Source organism: Acomys minous (genome assembly GCF_964271855.1).
Source record: "Acomys minous genome assembly, chromosome: 2".
Taxonomy (NCBI): Eukaryota; Metazoa; Chordata; class Mammalia; order Rodentia; family Muridae; genus Acomys; species Acomys minous.
In genome coordinates, this window is record NC_140484.1 from 14,712,580 (window position 1) to 14,738,663 (window position 26,084).

Genomic DNA, 26,084 nt, shown 5'->3' on the forward strand with positions numbered 1-26,084 from the left:
ACAAACTAAAAACAAACAAACAAACCGGATGTCTCTATAGTCACCTTTAGGCCCTACTGGCAAGATGCTGTCCCACTACCTACCCAGAGAGCAGACTGCCAATCATGCAGAGTACTTTCAACTCAGCGGGGTTACAAGTGCTTGAACAATGCAGCCCACCTAACCCAGGTGCTTGCTGGGCTACCCTTCCATCTGTCACATTAAACTACTTTCTGGAAGATTTTGCATCTTATAAAAAGCAGTGTTAGCCCAGCAGTGGTGGCACACGCCTTTAATCCCAGCACTCAGGAGGCAGAGACAGGCAGATCTATGTGTTTGAGCCCAGCCTGGTCTACAGAGCATGTTCCAGGACAGCCAGGGATACACAGAGAAAGCCTGTATCAAAAAACAGCACGCCCCCTCCCCTCAAAAAAAGTGTTCTGTACCATTCCCATCCATTTGTTTTGCTATACATATAAACTGTAACAGTATTCCTTCTCCCCCTAACAATACGCATACACACAGGCAGGCACACATGCACGCACGCTTGTTCATGAATATACACACTCTAACACACCCAAAGAGAATTGAGTAAGAGAAACTTGGTTCAAGTATCATCTTAGATAATTTGCCTCCCAACACCCGGAGACAGCGCTCCACCTTCTTCCTACTCACCATGCTAACATACAACTGCCAGCGCCAGACCAGGCCACAACGCCTAACCACATACTGAACTAGCCCCAGGGATGGACTATAGCTTATGGGGCCCAATATCTGCTGAAAGGAATTAGACACATTCTACTTTTAACTTTGCTACTTTTTTTTTTTTTTTTTTTTTGAGACAGGATCTCACTATGTGATCCAGGCAGGTCGTAGGCTCAAAATGTTCTTCCTCAACCCTGAAAGTAGTGAGATTATAAGTGTCTGTCACTACACCTAGCATGTGTCACTACTTTCTAGAAGTACATAGCCAAATCTAGGGATGCAGGTCTGTAAACACAGCAACTCAGGGAGGATTGCAAGTTCGAGGGCTATAGAGAAAGTTCCAGACCAGCCATGACAACTTAGAAAGACCATGTCTCAAAATAAAGAAATAAAGCAAGCTATGGATATGGCTCAGTGGTAGACTGCTGGACTACCATATGTAAGACCCCAGGGTCCCATCCCCATGATTGCAAGACTATGTGTAAACTGAGCAATTCCAAAGCAGATTTTCCCATTTATATCTTCCACAAGACCTACATCAGTACCTGGTATTCTTGAAATAAAGACATACGAGTGTCTGCACTAAAAACCACTACACTGTCTCTCATCTCTAAAATACTCTTTACCTTTGATGAACTTCCACCGTCTTTATAACACAGCAATGTCAAAGGTTACTGCTGGGCCATAAACTCCACCCTTTGGGGTTGTGCCCAACCATTCACTCTGCTTCCCTGGCCCTACCTACCACAAGGAGTAGAACCTCTCTCATCACTTGTCTGTTAGAGACAGTGTCTCATTTAGCCCAGGCTGGCCTCTAACTCAAGAAGTAGCCAAGGATAACCTTGAACATCAGGTCTGACCCTCCTGTTTCGATCTCCCAAGTAGGTAGGGAGGTGTGTGCCAGCTTGGCACAGGTGTGTGCCAACATGCCCAGTTTATGAAGCACTGGGACTCCATACATGCAAAGCAAACAACCAAATGACCTGTATCTCCCTCCAGCCTTTCCATGTTTTTTAACCTACTAAAAATAAACAGACCACCAGTACCACGCTTTATCAATATTCAAAGCCCTCTTGGCTCTCATCCAGATGTGTCACAGTGGAGTGGCTTCCTCATACCCTCAGGGTAAGTGGAAGGAAGTCACAGTGGGTAAACGCCTTCCCAAAGAAACGGGTTTAAGGCAGAAACAGGTGGGTCTTTGTGAGTTCAAGGTCAGCCTCATCTTGAGTTCCAGGACAACCAGAACTACATCAAGAGACCCTGTCTCAAAAAGGGAGGCGGGTCGGAGATAAAAAGGAAGAAAGGAAAGAAGGAAAAGAAAAGAAAAGAAGGAAGAAGAAAAGTGTTTACATACAGACCCACAGTGACAACTGAACCGTCCTGTCCTGGATAAGGAAAATCTCATCGGCCAGTTCCCCAGGCTGTTGGCCTCCAGTCTTCTATGCCCCCTGACTACCTAGACTGCACTGGTTCATCTTTCAGAATTAACGAAGCACTTTAGCTGTTTTAGGACGTCATCACCCAGAAGTGACAGTTCTACAGAATCTGGAAAGATTCGCCATCTAAAGCCTGAAAGCATCCTTAGCTTTGCTTTTTCAGATGTTGAGGATTGGATTCTTCTTTAGGGTGCAGAAAGGTCCGAAAAAGAAGAATTGGGGGCTAGATGAAGCCTAGAAAATTCTGGCATCCGCACTGTCGCAAGTAGAGCTGAGACACCCGTCCCGAGGCAAGGGCCTGACCTTTGGCCCCTGCACACCTCCCAACTCACTCTCCCATCAGTCTTCTCTGATGGCTTATCTCTCCCCCCTAAGCCCTTCACCCAGCCGGCTTCGCCCAGCCGAAGGACCCTTCCTCCTCAGTCCTTCTGGCAACGCCAGGCGGCCTTCACGACCCTGGAACTCTAAAGAAGAGACTTCGCTGACCTGTCAGAGGATCCAAAATGGCGGGGCCTAGTCCCAGGACCTGCAGCCGCAGCTCATGTCCAGCCTGGCCCCGGAGGCGTCTCCCAGCCGCTTTCCCGGCGCCGGCGGCGAGTGTGAAGGAGCCTGTGTTCTGCAAGTCGCCCCTAACTTCAGGGTGAGACCTCGCTGCAGGCCGGGAGAAGTGGGCCGGGATGGTCGGTGGAGCCGGCTCCCTTCCCTGTCAGCTCACTGACGTGGTAACTAGCCTCAGTCTAGCCCGCTGCCTGGTAACTGCGCGAGTCCCGCCGCGCTCAGCCAATCAGAGCGTGGCGTTTTCGAGTGGCAGTCCGACTAGCCAATCGAAGGAAGAAACCAGCTCCGGGAGGCTAGTGTGCCCAAAGAGACCACATTACAAGGGAAAGAAGAGTAGGTAAGGGACAGCCAACGGATACGAGGGTTCTCTGACTGACAGTTACAGTACCCAATAAGAAAGGAGAGGTTGTGCTGGGCGGTTGGAGAGGTGGGGCTAGGTAGTGTTCGGTTGCAGTGCGCTGTTTAGCAGTGGCTGCTGGGCATCCTGGGGAAGGAAGGCTATGATTTGCTGGAAAGGGGGCGGGGTCCGTTTGAGAGCTTGAGCGGGCGACCCTACTCCCCCAATTGCATCTATCAAAGTCATCTAGGCTTTGCCGCTTTAGGGTTCACTCCCTTTCCAGAGAGGTCTGGGGTTCCTCCTTCCTAAATCCAGCCCCTGCAATCTTTCCCACGCCCTCCTGCCTCTGTGCCCCATTTTGGTCTCTCAGAAGTATGTGTGTCTGTCTCATCCCAACTCTGATTTTGCGTTTTCTACTCCATCCCTACCATCCAGAAACGGGAGGAAAATGGTAGCAGAAACCTTGACTATCTAATTGAAGAGTCCTGGAAAGTGTTCTACCGAGGAGAGCTGCCAAGTCTGCTAATCTACCAACCCCCGCAAATTGGGGAAAGGGGGGGGGGGGTGCTCCTTAATCCTTCTTTTTTAAAAGAAAGAATTTGTTTGTTAAAGACAATGCTCCTAACCACCAAACCACTCTCCAGGCCCCACCCCCACCCCCATGTTTCTTTTTTTTTTTTTTTTTTTTTTTGGTTTTTCGAGACAGGGTTTCTCTGTGTAGCCTTGGCCATCCTGGACTCACTTTGTAGACCAGGCTGGCCTCGAACTCACAGCGATCCGCCTGCCTCTGCCTCCCGAGTGCTGGGATTAAAGGCATGCGCCACCACGCCCGGCCATGTTTCTTATACCTTACTCCAAAGGGCTATGACTTTCCTATTAAGCCTTGAACAAATCTTAACAAACGACTTGTCAAGGAAGGGGGGGGGTGCATGAGGATCAAGTTTGAGGGCCTAATCTCACACCATTAGTCCACATCATTAACAGGAAATTAAGATTTCTCGTTTGCCTCAGCAATGCTGACAGGTGAGGCTGGAGAGATAGCATTTAAGTCTGCTTACTGCCCTTCCAGAAGCCCTGAGTTTAGTTCCCAGCACCTATATATCTCACCACCTACTGTATGTAACTCCAGCTCCAGGGGGACCCAACACTTGGGGTACATACACACAGATACATCATTTTTGTTATTGTTTTTGAGACAAGGTCTTTCTGTAACCCTGGCTGTCCTTGAACTAATTACGTAGACCAGGCTGACTTCAAACTCACAGAGATCTACCTGCCACTGCCTTCTGATTCCTGGAGTGAAAGGCATGCACCATTATGCCTAGCACAAATACAATTTTAAATAATAAAAATAAATATTTTGTTTGCTTGTGGGTTTTTTGGTGTTTTTTTTTTGGTTTTTTGTTTGTTTGTTTGTTTGTTTGTTTTGGTTGGTTGGTTGTCTTTGTTGTTGGTTTGGTTTGGTTTGGTTTGGTTTTTTGAGACAGGATTTCTCTGTGTAACCGCCTTGGTTGTCCCAGAACTTGCTTAGTAGACCAGGCTGGCCTCGAGCTCACTGCTTCTGCCTCTCAAGTGCTGGGATTAAAGGTATGGGCAGCCACATCCAGCAAAACATCAATTTTTAAAAGAAATGCTAATAAGCCTCTCTTTTTAATAACAGATTGATAAGATAATAAAAGTATCTAGAAATGGGAATGTGTGGGAAGAGGGCAACATGGTGGGTTTTCTGCTTACGAATAAATAGTGGAATTCCCAGCAGGAATCTGCTGGTAGAAGCGGGTTTGTCAGGGAGTCCTGAAAGGGCAGCTCTTCCACTCTTCCCATTTATGGGTGACTCAAGGCCAGGGAAGTTTCATATCTAAGACCATATAGGGCTGTGGTCTTGAAACAGGCACCCGAAGGCATTCCATGAATCGTGGTCCTCTAATTTAAAGAACCCATCAGAACTGAAGTCCAACGTGAAGAATCCCCTATACTTATTTCCCTGTACCTATGCCTTGGTGTCTCTATGTCCAGCTAAGGACCTAAAGGAAGTCAGCTGAAGATGACACATCACCAAAGCACTTCATCCTATGATACCTCTGACCCATTTTTCTCTTCATTTGAAAACTGGGACTTGGTCTCAGGGTGGAGAGCCAATAGGAAAACCCTGTAAATGAACTAAAGCTCCCTCCTCTCCTATCCCTACCTACACATGGCTCCAGACCTTAGACATCTTAAAAGCTTGTGATTAAAGATGGAGATATAGATAGGCAGATGATAGATAGATAGATAGATGATAGACATATGACAAGCCTCATAGGTGCTACATACCATTTAACAGATAAAAACGCCTTCTTTCTAGATTTCAGTACATTTACTGAGTTTTATAGGCCTGCAAATAGAAAAAAAGGAAAACTGGTTCTTGCTCTCCTAAATCTTATTTTATAGAAGTCAACAACACATCAGCTGATCCCTTTAATATGAAGTGACAGATAGAAAATATATGTATATAAAGGGTCCTGGGAACAGAGGCTACACATCTTACTAGCCTGGCAGTTCAGGCAAGGATTCTCAGACTAAAAAAAAAAAAAAAAAAAAAAAAGGAACTCAGAAATTAATATCAGAAATATAACAATTGGTCATTGTCAGGAAAGACTAGAGGTGTTCAGGATGAACGGACCCGAAGATGAAGACAAATTCAGGAGTGGAACTCAGTGCCGCACATCTGTAAGCACTGTAGTCAGTACCGACAGAGGGAGGATACTAGTAGAAAGTTTAGGGCCAGCCAAAACCAGAGCCACAGAGCAAGACGCCATTGAAAGGGGGCTGGGGCGGTTCAGGACCTGGTGGTCTGGTATGCCACAGTAGAAAGCTCGACCTTTCTCCTGAAGGCAGTTAAAAGAATTAACTTGCCGAGAGTTGGTTGGCCTTTAATCCCAGCAGTCAGGGAGGCAAAGGCAGATCTCTGTGAGTTCGAGGCCATCCTGGTCTACAGAGTGAGTTCCAGGACAGCCAAGGTTGGAGAAACCTTGTCTTGAAAAACAAAAACAAAAACAAACAAACAAAAAAAGACCCAAAAACTAACGTGTTTTAAACATTGATGTGTATGCTCAGCGTCCTCTTAGGAGAATTATTTGTGTACCGGGCTTAGAACTCTCAAAGGCATTCAAGTAACCCACCCTATCATGTTCCTTGGACATCTGTCCTGTCCCTCGCAAATACCTAACCAAGGGTTGGGGGCCAAGGCTCCCCTTGCCCACAAGACCGAATCTGGTGTAGTAGCAAACAGAATTGCTAAAGCTGGGAAAGCACAGCCCAGGTAAATTGATAGCACGGAGTTAGAGGCCAAGCGCTCACATCTTTGTAGAGCACAGCCAGCCACTGGAAGCTTCCTTTTATTTTGGCCAGGGCGGGAGTTAGCATCGTTGTTACTTGTCCAAGGTCACTGAGTAAGAGAAGGTGCTGTGTAACACTTTGATTTCTCCGGTTCCAAACCTTGCTTTCTCCAAGTTATCTTCTTCAGGGGAGAACAAATAAAGAGAGCCCAGAAGAGACAGATGCGATGGGAAAGAGGGGTGGTCTTTAAAAGAGAAAGCCTTTCAACGTGGCAGAGTAGGGAGTGAAGCGGCGGTCATAAGGAAAGAGGAAAGTCGCACGAGGACTGGAACAGAGACAAAAGAGCGGAAAGACAGACAGCGACAAATGGAGAAAATCGGCGAAACGAGCTGCCGCGAACTGTGAGCGAGGAGACCCAGCGGCCGGGTTCGCTGTCCCACCAGGCGCTCCTTCAGCCCTCTCCCCAGCCACCGCTTCACGTCGCTCCGGGTAGAGCCCAATCCCTCAAGTCACAAACCGGGCTGGACTCCGGCCGCTACGCTGACCACCGTACTTTTGCGGGCCTGGCCGAACCGGAGAGTACCAGCTGGAGCGTGGTCCAGGCCACGTGGGGAGGAGGCGTTGCTCAGTTGATGGAGAACGATTCTGATTGGCCAGAGGGTGGAGTTCTTGGCTGCCCGCCGGCGGGACCCCTCCCCACTAAGGCGGGGCCTAAAGGTTCACAGCTGGAAAGGGAGGGGCCAGGGTGGCGCAGCTGGAAAGGGGCGGGGCCTGAGGCTCGCGGCGCGCCCCGGCGGGCTAGGGCGCCCTGGGCTGCCATAAAGTGAATGGGCGCCGGCGGGGGGTGGCACAACACGGTGAAGCTCACTCTCTCCTCCGCTAGCCTGGGAGCGCCCAGTGGAGCGGCCGCCCCGGAGCAGGGGGGCGGCCCCCACCCCGCAGGGTGCCTGGCCCCTGGCCCCTGCCTGCGCTCCAGAACGCCGCTGCCTCCGCCACCACCCGGAGTTTGCCTGCTGCGGGACGCACTGTGAGTACCTAACCATGACAGGGACAGGGGCTCAGGGGACGTAGGGGCCAAGGTTGGTCCCGGGACTCCTAAAAAGGAACCTGGGGCGGCTGAACTCTGGTGTTTGAGGAACCAGTCAATACTGGAAAGACGTACAACAGCCTCGGGGCTGGGACGTGGGAGAAGGAAAACTCCGGGTAATGACCTGAGGGGCCAAGAAGGGGAGATTAAGGGGACCCGGAGAGAAGCCGAAGAACTGCACGGAGCACAGAGTGGAGAGTCTGGAAACCTTTACCAGAAAGCACCCTGAAATCTAGGGGCAAGCGGCAAGGACCAGAAGGTGATAGGGTTAGCAGAGACTGTGGCCAGCTCAAGAGAGGGCAGCGGTCGTCCAGCGTAAGGGCAACAGGCGGCTCCCAGCGCCACTTGGCCCAGGCTTAGACAGACTCCAGCGGCTGGAAGAACGGGTGCACATAGTAGCTTCATGCTTTTCTTCCCAGCTGCTCCGCAGTTGGAATAGGAGCCGAGTTGCGAGAGTCGCTACTGGGTCAGATGGCCGCTGCGAGCTACAGGGCCGAGGCTGCCAGCCCAACGCGACAAGACTGGCGGGTCTGTCGTGGGGTGTCTGGATCTGAAAGGGTCCAGATCTGGAGCAGCCTCAGAATCCGACAGAATGTAAGCAGCACGTGGGGTGTGGAGCGGACAGAATGTTTGGGGTGGCAATGTGGGTCTCTCTGGAGCAGACGATGTGTCTGTCCATTAGTGGTGAACAGAATGTCCCTGGAAGACTGGCATGTCCACCTATGCGGCAGCGCCTGCCCAGCTGCGTTCTGTGCAATAGGGTCGGCTTGGTGGGTACCCCAAAATCCCAGCTGCCAGTTTGCAAACTTGATTCTGCCTTTCTTGCCTGTTGGGCCTGAAGGGAACAGGGAGAGAGTAAAGGATGCAGCCTGGCCTCAGGTCTCTGTGAGACAGTCCTGCTCCAACTCAGATAGATCAGAGCATCAATAGACTTCCACAATCCAAATCTGAGGACAGAATCAAGACCAACAAAGGGAAGAATAAGCCACAAGGTGCAACAGCCGCAGGCCACCCACAAGCCCTTGAGAGAGTCTCAGTTCCCTCACCAACTTAGAGTCAACTGTTACACCATTCTTCTCCTTCTCCTCCTCCTCCTCCTCTTCCTCCTCTTCCTTCTTTTCTTCTCCTTCTTCTTTCTTCTAACCCTAATTCCAGTACAGCAGGCCAGATACCCTCAACCTCCTAGTCTGGTTGTTAGCCCACTTAAGGCTCCTTGACCGGCAAGAACCTTCCAGACAAGAAAATTGTAGCCCTTTCATAAAGCAAAGCCTTGAGAGAAAGGGGAAAGGGAAAGGAGGCAGATGAAACCCCAATTCTGTCATCCCACACGATGCCTTTACCACCCTCTCAGTCTGACCAGGAAGAATGTCTCAATTCCCTTCTTTGCTTTCCTTCTGGCCAAGGGAGGGCTCTGACTCCTTTGGACCAATACAATGGCTACCCTAACTGACCGCCAACTCTAACTAGAGCTCAGTTAAGCAGAAGAGGACAGAGTAGAGGGAACTCTGAATCTATACATGTAAACAAGACAATTCAGCTGGGGGGTGAGTTTTCAGGAGGACAATTGCAAGGCACTGCCTAGCAATGAGTTATCTTATTTTAAAAAGTCTGCTTTTTTCATCTTCTACCCCTGAGTAAAATATAATTCTTATTTCTTACACTCCTCAGTCCTAAAGTTTAGTTAGGTGCGGGATAAGACCTTTTCTTCATCTTTTATTTGTCCCTTGATCTCCTTGATAAATATAGAACCATGCCCCAACTGTTCCCATCACATTCTCATACACACATTTTAGGGGCTTGGGTTCCCATTGCTTTTGAAAAAAAAATCACTGAAATTATGCAGGAAATGAAGGGCTCCACACCAGGGAAGAAATAAGGAAGCATCGAGCTGGTTCTCTGAACGCCCGAAGTTGTACTTTCAACAACAACAACAACAACAACAACAACAACAATCCTAACAAAGATGACTGGAAAAAAAAATAGAACTTTCTTCTACTCCTGCACAAAATCATGTAGATGATTGGTCAATTAGCATTTAGGAAGGATGTTTTGGGCCTAGAGAAGTCAGAGACTGGAGCTGGGAATACAGCTTAGTGGGAGAGTATTTGCACAGCATACCCAAGGTCCTGGCCTCCAGATAGACAGCAAGAAGAAGGGAGAATAGCTGACAAAACGGGGCCCCAGGAGGGCTGCTGGGTAAGAGTAATCAAAAGTGTAAGTGAGACAGAATGAAAAGCTACAATACAAACAGACCTAAATGGGCAGAGGACTTGCTTGCTGAAATCCTGAAACTGGATGAGGGTTGGGAGCGGGCAGCTTTTAAAACTGGAGAATGGCAGGCTTAGGACACGTAGGAAAGGGCTTTGGTACGGTGGACAGCTAACTTCCAGAGCTCGCCTTCCAAAGACGCAGTGGAGGCAGGGAGTAGGATGGAGCCTTAGTGGGCTTCAGAGAATCAGTAACTGTCAGTCACTTAGTGGCTGCCGTGTGAAGAGGGAGACAAGAGCGGCACTCGCTCAAACCTGTGGTCCTGGGCAGCCATGGACAATTTCCTGCCACTCGGGAGCCTGTGAGAGTTTAGTGAGACATATCAATCATGTAGAGAAGGAAAGTTCTTTGTAAACAAACACCAGAAGAAGCTTCATTGCTATTATTCTGCCCCAACTGCAGTCCTGGTGACCATACAGGCAACCTTTGGAAGGTGGGGTCTTTTGCTTTTGCCTGATCGTATCCTTGAGTTGACCACAGGCAGGCTCTTCAGGGTAGGTGGAACATCTTCCTTGAAGTTCCAGCGTCACCCCTGTCCCTCTCTGAGTTCCCCGTACATCTTAACCTCTCTACCACATAGCCTAGTGTGAACTCTGCCTGCCTGCTGCTCAAGAATGTCAGTCAAGCTGGGCAGTGGGGACGCACGCCTTTAATCCCAGCACCCAGGAGGCAGAGGCAGGTGGATCTCTGAGTTGAGGCCAGCCTGGTCTACAGAGTGAGTTCCAGGACAGCCAGGGCTACAAAGAACGAAACAAAACAACAAGTCAATCAAAGCCTGGGATGCAAGTTCAGGAAGGGAGGGTAAGGGGCAAGGAGTGAACCTGAACGATAGTGGGTGAGAGATGGGAACAGGTCAGGTCTTTTCTTTCCCATTCGATTTCACTGCCACATGCTAGAGCGTGGGAGAGAGAGATCACAGGTGACCAAAAGGGTCTCTTAGGATCTGAGCTTTAGAGGACCTGCAGTGTGCACAGTCATTAACCGTGACCTATGGGAGTGCAGGGAGGACAAGGAAAAGAAGACAGTAGTTAAAAGAGAGCTGTGGAGTGCACACCTTTAATCCCAGCACTCGGGAGGCAGAGGCGGGTGGATCACTGTGAGTTTGAGGCCAGCCTGGTCTACAAAGTGAGTCCAGAAACCCTGTTGAGAGAGAGAGAGAGAGAGAGAGAGAGAAATGATTTTCAAGATTCTTTCCACTTCTCCTTCCCCATCTTCCTTCCTCAAGACCATCTTTAATTTCTCAATTGGTTGTAACAGGGTCTCCTTAAAAGAGCAAGGTCTTCAAGGCCCAGGCTGGCCTTGAACTGGAAGCTTCCCACCAGGCATGGTTTCAACCTTCCCTACAAATCTGTTTCCCAGCCTGATCCGTTCTAGTTACCACTGCAAATAAAGGCCCCAAGGACGCTACTTTTGGATGTCACCTACTGACACGCCTTAAGCACGCCCCCACGCCTGCAGCGGTGCTTCTGGGGGGGGAGCTGGGAAAGCAGTCCAGGAAGGAGTAGGAGAGCAGCAGGCTGGCCGAGGCCTATCTTCCCTACGTGATGGTGTTGCCTTGAGACTGAGGCAACACGTGCATCTATATGCACGTGCCTTACAAAATAGGATCCGCATGCTATTTGAAGTCTTAAAATTAAGCTAGAGGGCCTGGGAACGTGCTTCAGGTGGCTAGCTTAGTGGCGGTGGAGTGTTGGCCTAGCATGTACGAGGGGCCTGGCTCAATCCTCGTCATATTAGCTGCTGCCACTTCATGTCCTGCCTCGGTTTTTCTGTATGGGTTCCCTATATAGCCCAAGCTGGATCTGAGTTTTTGATCTTCGTGCCTCGGCCTTCTGGGTGCTGGGATTGTAGGCATATATCACTACACCCTGAATTGAGGGTATTTTCTTTTTAATGGAAAAGCCAATAACACTCTATCTTTAACTGTATCAAATCTGAACCAGTATTTGTCTCTCATGGATCCCTCAATCTAAGCCCTTTTTCCCCCCTGGCTGGTCCTCATGGCCCACGTTAAGCCTCTGATCACGGCCCTTTAAATACACCCACCAGTTCAAGGTTATGTAGAAGGCCCTGCCCCTTCGCTTTCTCCATGACCCCCCTGTCAATGATGTACCTACATTCTCTGAGCACGCCCAGTCTTCATCCCTCTTTATATGGGCTCCCATATCTGATCACTCACAATCTGAGAATTCCCCCCCCCCCCCCCCGCCTGCTGTGAACTCCATTTTCCTTCCTATGTTCTGTTTGCCTCCTAGACTGTAAGCAAGTTGAACTTTGTTGATGACATAACGCAGTGAGAAGCTTGCGTGATGGCTTCTGTCATTCACCCCCTTGATAACCTAAATACATCAAACCACTGCTGCCGTCACCTGAAGTGCGGGTTTTCATCCTGAAGCTGGGAGCCAATTAAGACACGCCTGCAGAGCAGGGCACGGTGGTGCAATCTTTTAAATCCCAGCACTCAGGAGGCAGAGGCAGGCGGATCGCTGTGAGTTCGAGGCCAGCCTGCTCTACAAAGTGAGTCCAGGACAGCCAAGGCTACACAGAGAAACCCTGTATCGAAGGGGGAAAAAAGATCCACCTGCAGGTCAGCAGCCCAGAGTCTGGGTGCTGTGCATCTCCACTGAGTAGAAGGCTATTCTGGGGTTTCTCTCCGGCCTTAGGATTGTGGGGTTGTGGGTTCTAGTTTAGGGCCTCGGTTTTCACCTGTTCCCACCTGTTCCCAGTTTACCGTTTGCTGAGCAGGGCCATAGGTCACAACCCCAGCTCTGCTTCACTCCCTCTTCATCCACTGCCCACAAGATGAGGATTTTTCTCCTACTCCTTCCCTGCTTGTTCTTCCTGCCTCAGTTCCTCCCGTCTTGGACTCTTCTGTGGCCTTGATGCACTCTGGCTTCTGGACTGTATGCAAGTCCCGTGGTGGTTGCCCTCTTACCACGAGCTTGTGTCCCTGGGAACCACAGCCTCCCTGCTGTGACCTCTCTGCCCTATGATTTGGTCTTTGCCTTAATGGATACTCTGCTCTTGCTGGTCCATAATAGATTTATTGTACTTTGGAACAAAACACACCTGAAGCCCTTCTATTTTTCCCTAGGCCTGAGCTAGCTGCCATAATGCCAGTGAAGTCTAGACCTCACATCCCCATCAAAATGTATCAGAAAGAGTAGGGGTGGACAGACAGACCCTCCTGAAGAACCCTTCATCAGTTCTCTTTTGCCTATGTTTGGCCCTGCTAGCATCAACCAGGCATACAGCTTCCACACTAGTGCTTATCCCTTACATCCACTGAGTGAGATGAAGTCCCTGGCCCCTGGCCCAGCTCCCCAGCTTCCTGACCTCTAGCAGTTTGGGGGAGCTTAATCCTCAGCCAGCCTGTCTCCAACTCAGATAACAACTTGGCGCCCCCCAGCCTTTGCCTGACCAGCCCACCCGGACATGAGGGTGCCTGCCTGAGTTCTATGCCCTCTCTTTCATCTCTTCATAGCCTGGCCCTAGTGGCGTACTGCTCTCTGCGGTGTCACAGACAGAGAGCCCTTCCCAGCCCGTTCCAGCTCTGATCCCCAAAGTGGCTCCTGCTGACATTCCTTAGCCTGTTTTGCTGTTTCCGTATTCTGTGTGCTGAGTTCAGGACTGAGTACAGCATCCCCCACTCAAGTGCAGTATCTCACCAGTATTCACAAGATGACTTCTGTATGGAGACACAGAGTCACCCAAGCAAGGGTAAGTTCTTGATCTCCGTTCCAGCTCGGGGGCTAATTCAGTGCTCGGCTCCTAGAAGGAACTAGAAAAATATTCTGAATTTTATTTTATTTTTTACAAGCTATATGTTATTTGAACCTTATAACAACGCTGGCCAATTATGGTAGTGCTCTCCAGTACGCAAATGCTAAAGAGGGAGAGACAGGAGGCAGTCCAGGCTATATTTCAGAGATAGAAATGTAGCTCAGTTTGGAGAATACTTGTATAAAATGAGTTAGGCCCTGGGTTCGATCCCCAGTACCAACCATATAAACTAGTTATGGTGGCGGGGCAGTGGTGGTGCACGCCTTTAATCCCAGCACACAGGAGGCAGAAGCAGGTAGGTCTTTGTGAGTTTGAGGCCAGCCTGGTCTATTAATCAACTCCAGGACAGCCAAGGTTACACAGAAAAATCCTGTCTTTAAAAAAAAAAAAAAAAACTGGTTATGGTTTAATCCCAGCTTTGGGGCAGGGTAGGTAGAAGCAGGTAGACAAAAAATTCAAGGTCATCCTCAGCTATAAGTGTGCCCATGGCCATCCTGGGCTACATGAGACCCGCTCTCAAATAAATAATCAATCTAATAATGGAGGCAGAGTCATTACACACACCTGTAATCCTAGCAGCTGGCAGGAATATCACACGTTTGAGGCCATCCTGTGCAGCATAGCAGAACCCCCCACCTACCCCACCCCCCCACCCCACCCCCCCACTCCCCGTCTGAAGGGGAAAGAAAAGAAATTGAAGGCAGACAGAGAAGGGATTATAATCTCACTCTTTGAGATGATGAAATACGCACTATGCCCAAAGAAGAAAAGTAACTTGGCCAGTAGACATAGCTAGTAAGTTGGGAGTTACCAGAACCTGAACCTAGCTCTTTTGACTCTAATCCTGATTCCCCGGACCTGATCCCCCGGCTCCAGCACTCTCACACCTCCTTCTTACGGGCAAGAAACCTCTCTCCAATAGCCACGGAGTGAGGAACATTATTCCCTGGTCCATCAGCCTCCTCCTCCCCCACACAGAGTTCTGAACTCCCGGGACTGAGAGAGCCGAGGTTCAGAGGGGCCAGGAAGGGGAAGGGAGGGGGAGGGGAATGGCTCCAAAACAGCTCAGGCAGCTGTCCTTGTCAGAGAGCAAGAGGAGACTGCATGACAGTGTGTGTCTGTCTGCCCGAGTGTGGGAGCGCATGTGTGGGAGAGTGCGTGTTTTTGTGCCTCTAGCTTCAAGTCCAAGTGCTCGCTGCGTCTGAGTGGGGGCCTGTGTGTGTCTGCACATGTGTCGTCTGTCTCGGAGGGCGCACAGCTTGAACTCCGCCCTGTCCTTTGCTCCTCTTTGCTGCTCTCCTCTTCTTCCCCTGGCCTCCTTCTATACTGAAATAGAGGATGAAATCAAGACGCAGGTATGGGATGCCAGAGGAAGGGGAGCTTGGAAAACTAGAGGTCTGCTGCCAAAACAGACTGGAAGGATGAATGGCCCCGCCACAGAGGGGCATCGCTTTTCCTACCGGCAAACCCCACTGTCCCTTTTGCCCAGTCCTGTGTTGCGTCTGTGGCTCCCGGAAAAGCCAGGAGCATGGGTTGAGTTTCAAGGTCATTTTGAGTCTAAAGGAAGAGCAGGCAGCAGAGCACCTCAATTCCCCTGCAAAGCGTCTCCCTGCCAGTGGAGAGTTGTCAGACCTAAGTTTTCCAGTTCCAAACCTCTGGCCCCTGCCCTGAGGTCTGGAAAAGGAGGTAGACTGAGCACACTTCCGCCCCCTGGGTTCCCTCTAGTCTTGCCTCCGTAAGCCCAGGAAGAGGTCCAAGATCAAGACCTTTCTGGCGGTGGAAAAAGCAAGAATTGTTTTCAGCCTCTGCCTTGACCTCTGCCCTACTGTCAACCTGGCTTGAGGTAGGGCACAGCTGTGCCCTCAGAGCTGGTTGACGGGGGGGACATTACCATGCGCAAACACAAGCCATTGTCCATCTGCACGCTCTTCAGAAAGGCTCTTAATAACTTTGGGTCAGCCAAGTGATGCACATCTCAATGTGTGCCAACCCACCACACTAATGCCACCCCATGTAGCCAGCACTACATCCCAGATGACGGCGGAGCGAGGGTGTTGGAGACAGAGACAACCCACCTTGATCTCTCCTTCTACCCCTGGTTTCTGTTGTCTGCCCAAGATGCTCACAGAGCCCTAGTACTCTCCTTCTCCTTTCCTCCCATGGGATGTCTTGGGAAAGGCAACCAGAAGTGGGACCCTGCAGGCAAAAGCTTGATAGGGACCCAGGCAGGTCCCTTAACAGTCAGGCTAGATTTGGAACAGGAATACTGGCAAGAAGTGTGTGTGTGTGTGTGTGTGTGTGTGTGTGTGTGTGTGTGTGTGTGTGTTGGGGATGTGTCTAGAGGAATCCATACTGCCTGGAATGATGTGAGAAAGGCCAGGCATGGGATGGAGGGATGACGGATAGGAGGTGGATGGGATGGAGGGAGGACTGGCAGGAGGTGGATGGGATGGAGGGAGGACTGGTAGGAGGTGGATGGGATGAGGGAGGACGGGTAGGAGGTGGATGGGATGGAGGGAGGACTGGTAGGAGGTGGATGGGATGAGGGAGGACGGGTAGGAGGTGGATGGGATGGAGGGAGGACTGGTAGGAGGTGGATGGGATGAGGGAGGACGGGTAGGAGGTGGATGGGATGGAGGGAGGACTGGCAGGAGGTGGATGGGATGAGGGATGACAGGTAGGAGGTGGATGGGATGGAGGGAGGACTGGTAGAAGGTGGATGGGATGAGGGAGGACGGGTAGGAGGTGGATGATGAGGGAGGACGGGTAGGGGGTGGATGGGATGGAGGGAGGACGGGTAGGGGGTGGATGGGATGAGGGAGGACTGGTAGGAGGTGGATGGGATGAGGGAGGACTGGTAGGAGGTGGATGGGATGAGGGAGGACTGGTAGGAGGTGGATGGGATGAGGGAGGACTGGTAGGAGGTGGATGAGATGAGGGAGGACGGGTAGGAGGTGGATGGGATGGAGGGAGGACAGGTAGGAGGTGGATGGGATGGAGGGAGGACTGGTAGGAGGTGGATGGGATGAGGGAGGACAGGTAGGAGATGGATGGGATGAGGGAGGACTGGTAGGAGGTGGATGGGATGAGGGAGGACTGGTAGGAGGTGGATGGGATGAGGGAGGACTGGTAGGAGGTGGATGGGATGAGGGAGGACTGGCAGGAAGTGGATGGGATGAGGGAGGATGGGTAGGAGGTGGATGGGATGGAGGGAGGACTGGCAGGAGGTGGATGGGATGAGGGAGGACTGGTAGGAGGTGGATGGGATGAGGGAGGACGGGTAGGAGGTGGATGGGATGGAGGGAGGACTGGTAGGAGGTGGATGGGATGAGGGAGGACTGGTAGGAGGTGGATGGGATGAGGGAGGACTGGTAGGAGGTGGATGGGATGAGGGAGGACTGGTAGGAGGTGGATGGGATGGAGGGAGGACGGGTAGGAGGTGGATGGGATGAGGGAGGACGGGTAGGAGGTGGATGGGATGGAGGGATGACGGGTAGGAGGTGGATGGGATGGAGGGAGGACTGGCAGGAGGTGGATGGGATGAGGGAGGACGGGTAGGAGGTGGATGGGATGGAGGGAGGACTGGCAGGAGGTGGATGGGATGAGGGAGGACTGGTAGGAGGTGGATGGGATGAGGGAGGACGGGCAGGAGGTGGATGGGATGGAGGGATGACGGGTAGGAGGTGGATGGGATGGAGGGAGGACTGGTAGGAGGTGGATGGGATGGAGGGATGACGGGTAGGAGGTGGATGGGATGGAGGGAGGACGGGTAGGAGGTGGATGGGATGGAGGGAGGACTGGCAGGAGGTGGATGGGATGAGGGAGGACTGGTAGGAGGTGGATGGGATGAGGGAGGACGGGTAGGAGGTGGATGGGATGGAGGGAGGACTGGCAGGAGGTGGATGGGATGAGGGAGGACTGGCAGGAGGTGGATGGGATGAGGGAGGACTGGTAGGAGGTGGATGGGATGAGGGAGGACGGGTAGGAGGTGGATGGGATGAGGGAGGACGGGTAGGAGGTGGATGGGATGAGGGAGGACGGGCAGGAGGTGGATGGGATGAGGGAGGACGGGTAGGAGGTGGTGAGATATGTTTAAGACAAACAAAGGAACAGAAGGGACCTAAGTGCCCTGTGCTTTTCTTTGCTTTTCTTTTTTCTCATCTTTTTTCAGACTTTTGAAATTTTTTTTAATATGTGTGACTGTTTTACCTGCTGGAGGTGAGATGAGGGCACTGGATGCCCTGGAACTGGACTCACACGCAGTGATGGTTGTGAGCCACCATATGGATGCTGGAGCGAACCCAGATCCTCGGCAAGAGCAAGCGCTTTAAACCACGGAGCCATCTCTCCAACCCCACCCTGTGGTTTTCAAACTTGGTTTTGATTCGGAACTGTTTATTCAGAAAGTGTTTAAGCCAAACAAGCAGAATTGTGCCCCTGCTGAAGCAGACTTAAGGAGATACAAACTGGAGCTCTAGTAAAATCCCTGGTGGGGCTTCCACAAAGGGTGCCAAGGAGCACAGTTTGGAAAAGCCTCAGGAGCCCACAGACAGAGCTCAGGCCCTAGTTGTACAATCAGCTTAGCTGAGTTACTTGGGGTCTCAGGTTCCACCTATGAAATGGGTGAGCCAGGCTGATCACCCCTGACCCTGGCTGAAATCTGAAATTCTCTGAAATCCAAAAGTTGGTGGGGGGCGGAAGGTACATTTCCAATTTCGGATTATTATTATTATTATTTTGTTTATGTATATGGGTGATTTCTCTGCATGTTCTCCTGCACACCAGAAGAGGGCATCAGATCCCATGGGACTATAGTTGTGAACCACCTTGTGGGTGCTGGGAATTGAATTCAAGACCTCTGGAGGAGCAACCAGTGCTCTTAATTCCTGAGCCGTCTTCCCAGCCTGCAGTTACAAATGTTCTTTGTGAATATGTGTAAAGCTTGTGTGTGTGATGTTTGAAAACATCCATTCACATATACATGGAGGACAGAGGTCAACATCTGGTGTCTTCTCAGTCGTTCTGCATCTTGTTAGTTTGGTTTGTTTTGGGGGGGGGAGGTGGGGGGGGCAGGCAGCTGGTTGGTTGGTTGGTTTTTGAGACAGAGTCCATTGAACTTGGAGCTGGTCAATTCAGCTTGACTGCTGACCAGCAAACTGTTGGGATCCTACTGTTTCTATTTCCCCAGTACTGAAGTTCCAGGGACTACATGGATGAAAAAAACAAATCAAAATCAAAATCAAATGCAGGTCTTTTACCAACTGAATCACCACTTGTTTTTTGAGATGGTCTCATGTAGCTAAGGTCGTCCTCACACTCCAGACCCTCCACCTTCTGGGGACTGGATCTACATTACCGCACCTTGCTTTAAACAAATATTCTGTTTAAAAAAAAAAAACTGAAAAAGGAAAAAAAAAAAACACTTTAAAGTGGAGTGGTAGTACAGACAGCAGCAGCACATGCCTTTTTGTTTTGTTTTTGTTTTTCGAGACAGAGTTTCTCTTTGTTAGGCTTGGCTGTGCTGGACTCTCTTTGTAGACCAAGCTGGCCTCAAATTCACTCTGCCTCTCGAGTACTGGGATTAAAGGTGTGCACTACCACACCGGCCAGCACATGCCTTTAATTGCAGCACTCAGGAGGCAGAGGCAGGCATTATCTATGAGTTGGGAGCCAGCCTGATCTAGAGTGAGTTCCAGGACAGCCAGGGCTACACAGAGAAACCCTGTCTAAAAAACTAGATAGATAGATAGATAGATAGATAGATAGATAGATAGATAAACCAGAAATTTAGCTAGGCTGTAATTCGAGCATTCAAAGGTAGAAACAGGAAGATTCCAAATTAAGGCCAGCCTGAGCTACATGAGATCCTGCCTCAAACAAACAAAAGGGAACAGCTGTGGCAATTGGCAAAGGCTCAGCATTAGTGACTCTATTGTATGTATGTGTGCACAAAATCTCCCAGCTTACCCCTTTTTCACATTTGCCTTCTCTATCTCAACTCTTTTTCTTTCTCCCAGTATATGGGTGTCTCCCCTGTGTGTATGTTTGTGCACCAGAGAGCCTAGTCTCTGGGGAGGCGAGAAGAAGCCTTTGGTTCTCCTGGAACTGGGGTTCCAGATAGTTGTGAGCTGTTGGCCATGTGGGTGCTGGGAATCAAAGTGATATTGTCTGGAGGAGCAGTCAGTACCTTTAACCACTGAGCCATCACTTCTGCCCTGCCACGCTATTCTAGAGTACCACTGTTCAGGGTAGCTTTATGTCAGTGGATGAGAAAAAGAGGCAAAGATGTTCGGGGGGAGGGGGGGACCTTGTGAGGAGCCTGGAAAATAAGTGGTTTTGTTGTTGTTTTGTTTGTTTGAGACAGAGTATCACTGTGTGTTCTTGGCTGACCTGGTGCTCACAATCTAGGATAGGCTGGTCTTGAACTCGTGGATAATCTTCCTGCTTCTGCCTCTTGAGTGCTAGGATCACAGGCATGCACCACATCAGGGTATCCATAAGCCCCTTGGTTTTGTTTTTTGTTTTGCTGTTGTTGTTGTTGTTGTTGTTGTTGTTGTTTTTCTTTCGGTTTTTTTGAACCCCCTTGTTTTTACCTCTATTAACCTGGTGTGTATCTTCTCTTTCCTCCAGAGCCCTCCCTCCATGGAGTTTGGGCTGCTCGGTGAGGCAGAGGCTCGGAGCCCTGCTTTGTCACTGTCAGATGCCGGCACTCCACATCCTCCGCTTCCAGAACAGGGATGCAAGGGCCAGGAGCACAGTGGTGAGCGCGCCCCCTTCTGGGGGTGGAGGAGAAAACAGTTTAGCCTTGATGAGGGTGGAATCTAGAGCGGCAAACTTAAGTACCAGTCAGCCAGGGGCTGAGGAATTCCTTGCGGTCCCAGAGCCAGAGAAATCCGCACAGGCCCCAGCGCCCTATGACCTGCCTTATTCTGGTCCCCAGACTCGGAGAAGGCCTCGGCCTCCCTACCAGGGGGCTCCCCCGAGGACGGCTCGCTGAAGAAGAAGCAGCGGCGGCAGCGCACGCACTTCACCAGCCAGCAGCTGCAGGAGCTGGAGGCCACCTTCCAGAGGAATCGCTACCCAGACATGAGCACGCGCGAAGAGATCGCCGTGTGGACCAACCTCACTGAGGCCCGCGTGCGGGTATGGCCCTGCCCGACCCTCAATCCTCACCTGCACGCACCTCGCTCTCTTGCCACCACCCACCCACGCAAATAGCTGGTGCCTCTGTAATGCAGGTGTCACGTCGAGCCCTGTTCCGGCCCCGGGATTGCCACTATCCTGCTGCCTTGCCTGCCACCCGCTATCACGCGATTCCTCGCCCCGGGCCAGGGCTCACCTTCCCCCTTGTCTCACTTTGACCCCGAGCTGCTCCCGCCCCCCCCCCCGCCCCCTGTGGCCGCTGGCTTCTCTTCTTGGGTCCTCTGGCTGGGTGCGCTCCTCCCTTCTAGGCTGCATCCATCTCTGGTCTTCCCCGCCCGGTTCGCTCCTACTCTGGGTGGCCCTCTCTCCAGCCACCCCGCATCCTGACAGTGTTTCTCCCTTGCCCGCAGGTGTGGTTCAAGAACCGACGCGCCAAGTGGCGGAAGCGGGAGCGCAGCCAGCAGGCGGAGCTGTGCAAGGGTGGCTTCGCAGCCCCGCTCGGGGGCCTGGTGCCACCCTACGAGGAGGTATACCCAGGGTACTCGTATGGCAACTGGCCTCCCAAGGCGCTCGCTCCGCCGCTCGCCGCCAAGACCTTCCCGTTCGCCTTCAACTCGGTCAACGTGGGGCCTCTGGCTTCGCAGCCGGTGTTCTCACCACCCAGCTCCATCGCCGCCTCCATGGTGCCCTCGGCCGCCGCTGCCCCGGGCACAGTACCAGGACCCGGAGCCTTGCAGGGCCTGGGAGGGGCACCACCCGGGCTGGCTCCAGCCGCCGTGTCCTCCGGGGCAGTGTCCTGCCCTTATGCCTCGGCTGCGGCCGCCGCCGCTGCAGCTGCCTCCTCCCCCTATGTATACAGGGACCCGTGTAACTCGAGCTTGGCTAGCCTGCGGCTCAAAGCCAAGCAGCACGCCTCTTTCAGCTACCCCGCCGTGCCCGGGCCGCCTCCAGCCGCCAACCTTAGCCCCTGCCAGTACGCCGTGGAACGGCCAGTGTGAGGCGAGCGGAAGGTCTACGGATCAACCCCGAGGGCGGGGCAGTAATTCACAGCCTCCTGGAGAGGGGTCGCCTAGACTGGCTTGCTCTCATCCCGGGGTCTAAAAGGTGTGCCTGAGCATCCGGGGAGGGATGGCAGGCTTCGAAGAGGGCCTTTCCCCTCACAGCCCCGAGGGGTGGCCTGATCCCTAAACGGAGACCGCGCCCCTGGGACTAAGGCCAGGAACAGGGACCAGCTCCCCCAGGGCCAATTCACCCTTGGCCCATCCCGCCTTCTCTAGACTTCCCCTATCCCGTTTTCAAAGATCAATGAAATAAACGTGCGCGGACTGTCAAAGGCTTGATGATTCAGACTTGCGGTTGAGCCCTCCTTCCCTGCATCCTTCTTATTGTCCAAAAGGACAGCTGGATGGATGTACAGGAATGGAGTGAGCGCCCAGGCGTCCCTCCAGGACGGGGAAGCAGGGTCTCCTAGGGTAAAGGACTGTGAGGCTTGGTGTGATTAGCTAGTTGACAGGGATCGTCCTACGCTGGTGCTGCGACGCCACCTCGTGGTCTCAGAGAGGATAGCTGCTAAGGTCTGGTCTCCAGTGCTTACTAGCAGGGATCTGTTTTGCAATTTAGGAAGCCTGATTCAAAGCACTTGTTTCTTTCCGAGGCTTGGGCCTCTAACGGCAATAAAATTCTAGTCTGTAACAGACGTTTATTAAGCGCCTACCAGGCCTAGGATTCTTATTGAGTGTCTGTGTGTGCTTCTGTCCTTCCACACACCCTCAGGCCTCCCACCTGCAGAATCGCCTCCCACCACAAAGTTCACTTTCGCCCTCCAAGTCCACAAATCCTTAAAATCATGTTGACCTCTTTAATTTAAAAAATAGAGCAAGAAGAGAACGATTTCTAAGTATAAATATAAATAACTCAAATTTAAGGACCTCAGTCCCAGGGCTTGGTTTTCCTTCACATTGAAGATAGAAACATCAAAGTACCAGACCACACCCCTATTCCAAGGGTGACATTTCTCAGTTGTCATAGCTTCCTGTCACTTTGGGGCACATGTCCCATGGGGGAAACCATACAGGGAAGGTACCCTAATCATTCTCCCACACCTAACCCTTAGTGCCACGGAGGAAAGCCCAGGGCTCCATCTTTCTTTCTGACTCTCATTGGCTCTTGGACTTAGCTTTGCCCTTGGGCCTAAGGTAGGCTTGATGGAAGAATTTAGCGAATAGAATGAAATAGGTCCCGTATAACACAAAGGACCAGAAGAAGTGTTCTGCTGTTGTGTGGCATCCTTTTTCCTGCCTCCAGATGTAGTTCAGGATGCCAAAGACAGTTCCCATCACCATCTGCAGGATCTGCAAGCTGGTGATGAGCATGGGAAGCAGGCTGGGATGCTTCAGTTTGGCGGCCTTCAGGGTGTAGTAGGTGTACATGAGGGAATGCACGCCGAAGTTCATGGTCATGAACCAGCCACCGGAAGGCACTTTGTTCTTGTATCCAAAGCTTGTGAACAGTAGCACTGTGCTGTGGTGGTACCAGTGCACGAAGATGAGTGGCCGCTTACGCAGGATGATGAAGGCCGTGTCTCCTGAGAAATGAGGGGGTCATAGCAGGTACGCCACCCAGTTCTGGGACCACCCGCTGCCCTGGGTGTGAGAACACAGCTGACATCCTCAGGGTGGGGGAAGAGGGAGAAACATCTCACTAGGATCTAGGGGTAGAGAAGGAAACCTCCATGTGCTAGGGAAGGGGAGAGCTCTAAGGAAGAGTGCAAGTCCCTGGGCACCAGAGACAAAGCCTCTACACTCACCAAGTTCAACAATCTTGCTGAGAAGAAAGACACAGGACCAGAATTTGACTATGACATCGTCAGTGTAGTTGGCAAAGCACACGGTTGACTTGAGGCCCACTGTAAATAGCAGGATTCCCATATACTTCCACATTCTCACTGTACCCAGGATACTAAAGTGTGAGACAGGGCGGAAAGGTATGAGGGCCCATTCCCAGGCCTGAACTCACCTCTACCTCAGGCCCAGCTGAAGTCTAAGCTCTAAGTCTATCATCACACTTCCAAGGGCGGTGACTACAGCCTTTGAGATCCTGGGGCCAATCTGGTAGGTCTAACAAGGCCTTGAGAAAAAGCCAGTCAATACAGGGGGGAGAGGTAAAACTAAATGTCAAGAATAGGGTTCTGGCCCTGGCTGTCCTGGACTCACTTTGTAGTCCAGGCTGGCCTCGAACTTACAGCATCCACCTGCCTCTGCCTCCCGAGTGCTGGGATTAAAGGCATGCACCACCACACCCTGCCTCTTTTCTTTGTTTGTTTGTTTTTTGGTAAGAATGGGATTCTTGAAGTGGGGTGAAAGTGGGAAGAAATGGGTGGCGAGATAGGAAAGAACATGAAGAGGCCTGGAGAAGTCGCTGATGGCCTTTGAAGAGCAATTTAGAAACTGAGATACTCGAGGCTCGAGAAATTTGGTGAGCAGGGCGTGGGGGCACACACCTTTGATGCCAGCACTCAGGAGGCAGAGGCAGGTGGAGCACTGTGAGTTCGAGGCCAGCCTGGTCTACAAAGCAAGTCTAGGACAGCCAAGGTTAACACAGAGAAAATAATAATAATAAATATTTTTAAAGGGATAGAACAGAACAGAAACTGTCATCTTGAGCCCAAGAAAGAGAGAGGGAGAGAGGGGGAGAGAAAGAGAGAGAGAGAGAGAGAGAGAGAGAGAGAGAGAGAGAGAGAGAGAGAGAGAAGGTACTATGGGGGAAGAAGCCAATGCAGCTGGTTTTAGGGACCCTTAAGGATAAAATGGAGATGCGCTGACTAAAGGACAGGCAGGGCATGGGGTAGAAAGGAGCGCCTTACCTGAATATTGCGAGGCAGAAGGACCAGAGGATGAGAGGCCCCTGCAGGCTGAAGCCCTTCCGCCCTCTCATGTAGTTCTGACCCACGATGATGAGCAGCAGATAGACAAGCACTATGAGGAATGAGCTGACCCTGGAGGGCAGAAAGCAGGGGGGGCCACAGTGGGCACTGCTTAGAGGGGTGCCCACTCATCTCCCCAAGGGGCCCCTCCTCTAGACTAGGGTTCCAGCAGCGCATGGCCCTGGTTTCCTTATTTGTATGGGGAAGTGAGGGTGTGTGAGCTGGAGGTGTGTGTTGGGGGGGGGGGTGACACTTTAGCGGTATTCATGGCTCTAAAGCAACCAGCACGGGCCAAGGGCCTTGCGGGAGATCTCTGGGATGATTTCTTTCTCAATGAAGTTGGGGGGCAGATGACAGTTGTCTGCCTCCAGCCAAACGCTGCTCCATGCAGGGCTGTGGTGTAAGGAGAGTATAGCAGCACCTTCTGTCTGTTTGGCTCCGCGGCAAGTTGATTGAAGAACGAAGGCGCCCCGACAAAACCACGCCTGGGATGCTTTAGGGCTAAGACACAAAGCCTTGGGAAAGCTTTGAAACGGTTCTCAACTTTGTGTTCATCTTTACATCAGAGAAGATGGGACGTTTGGGGAACACGATAATTGTGTAGCCACAGTCTCTGTCTGTCTGTCTGTCTGTCTGCCTCTCTCTCTCTCTCTCTCTCTCTCTCTCTCTCTCTCTCTCTCTGTTATCTACAAGTCTTTCACTCAGGTCAATCTCATTCCTCAGCTGCGCTTACACTATTTCTTTTTCCTTTGCTTTTGTCCCTTCCCACACCTCCTCTCCATCTTCTCACTTCTGCATCCTTTCTTCCAGCTCTAACCTCTCTGACAAGTACCTTAAAGGACGGGCGGGGCTGGGGCTCAGAGCCAGTGCCCCCAGCGGCTTTGGAAACATAACTGGCTTTCAATCCCTGTCTCCACTCCCCTCAAAGCAGTTGGTCCTTCCCCTTCACCAGGTCTCACCAGTACTCCTCCAAAAAGGGCCTTAAGTCGCGCGACATCTCGAAGTTATAGGGCTGGATCGGCCCCTCTGTTAAACCACGTGAGAAATTCATGGATGTGTCCATTTCGACTCTGCAGATGATGAGGTTCAGAGCTTGGGGTTGGGGGGCGGGGGGTGCTGGTAAGAGCCGAGGGAGTAGAAAAGGGAGTGGATCTCAGCACGAAGTAACCCAGGACAGAAAGAACTTGTGCGTGGGCAGAAGGGCCCAGGAGCCTGGCACGTGCGCTGCTAACCAGCCCGCTCGTGCTACTGTGGCGGAGGCCGCGGTATATATCGCCAGTTACAACACTGGGGACCCAGGAGGTGTAGACCAGATTCCGCCCTTCTCAGTTATCCAATCCTAGCCAAGAGTCATCTCTGCCCCGCCCCTCACTCCCATCCTCCTCTGACTGATGATCCTCAAAGGCACCTCCCCAAGGAACCAAGCGTGTCCCAAATCCATTCCCACACCCCCTACCCCACCCCACCCCGCTCCCCAGCTGCTCCAGGTTGGCTCATAAACACCACCAGCAGCAGCAGCACACCGCCCCAATCCTTGATTTCACTGAA

At 51.6% G+C, this 26,084-nt stretch overlaps 3 protein-coding genes across 9 annotated transcripts in view; 1 reads left to right on the plus strand and 2 right to left on the minus strand.

Moving 5' to 3' along the window:
- Window positions 1-6,870, minus strand: part of GBF1 (golgi brefeldin A resistant guanine nucleotide exchange factor 1) — a 137,316-nt gene extending 130,446 nt beyond the window's left edge. For 5 of the 6 annotated variants that reach the window (XM_084748916.1, XM_084748914.1, XM_084748915.1 and 2 more), the window contains exon 1: window positions 2,607-2,869. The gene's annotated coding sequence lies outside the window, so the exon portion shown is untranslated. Of the gene's footprint in view, window positions 1-2,606; window positions 2,870-6,850 lie in introns of those variants that run through there. The other variant, XM_084748918.1, reaches the window with a different exon arrangement.
- Window positions 6,871-7,105: 235 nt separating this feature from the next.
- On the plus strand, window positions 7,106-21,947 carry PITX3 (paired like homeodomain 3). 2 transcript variants are annotated; one of them, XM_084773430.1, is made up of 4 exons: window positions 7,106-7,360; window positions 20,102-20,231; window positions 20,412-20,614; window positions 21,025-21,947. In XM_084773430.1, the coding sequence occupies exons 2-4, from the start codon at window positions 20,114-20,116 to the stop codon at window positions 21,610-21,612; spliced, it is 909 nt and encodes a 302-aa protein (XP_084629556.1). In that variant the 5' UTR covers window positions 7,106-7,360; window positions 20,102-20,113; the 3' UTR covers window positions 21,613-21,947. The 2 variants fall into 2 exon arrangements, with proteins under 2 accessions (XP_084629556.1, XP_084629555.1); XM_084773429.1 differs by lacking the exon at window positions 7,106-7,360 and adding an exon at window positions 13,319-13,408.
- A 511-nt stretch (window positions 21,948-22,458) lies between these two features.
- ELOVL3 (ELOVL fatty acid elongase 3) lies at window positions 22,459-25,802 on the minus strand. Its single transcript, XM_084773431.1, has 4 exons — window positions 25,496-25,802; window positions 24,477-24,608; window positions 23,421-23,572; window positions 22,459-23,198 (listed from the first exon to the last, which is right to left on the minus strand). The coding sequence occupies exons 1-4, from the start codon at window positions 25,597-25,599 to the stop codon at window positions 22,771-22,773; spliced, it is 816 nt and encodes a 271-aa protein (XP_084629557.1). The 5' UTR covers window positions 25,600-25,802; the 3' UTR covers window positions 22,459-22,770.
- Between the last annotated feature and the right edge of the window lie 282 nt (window positions 25,803-26,084).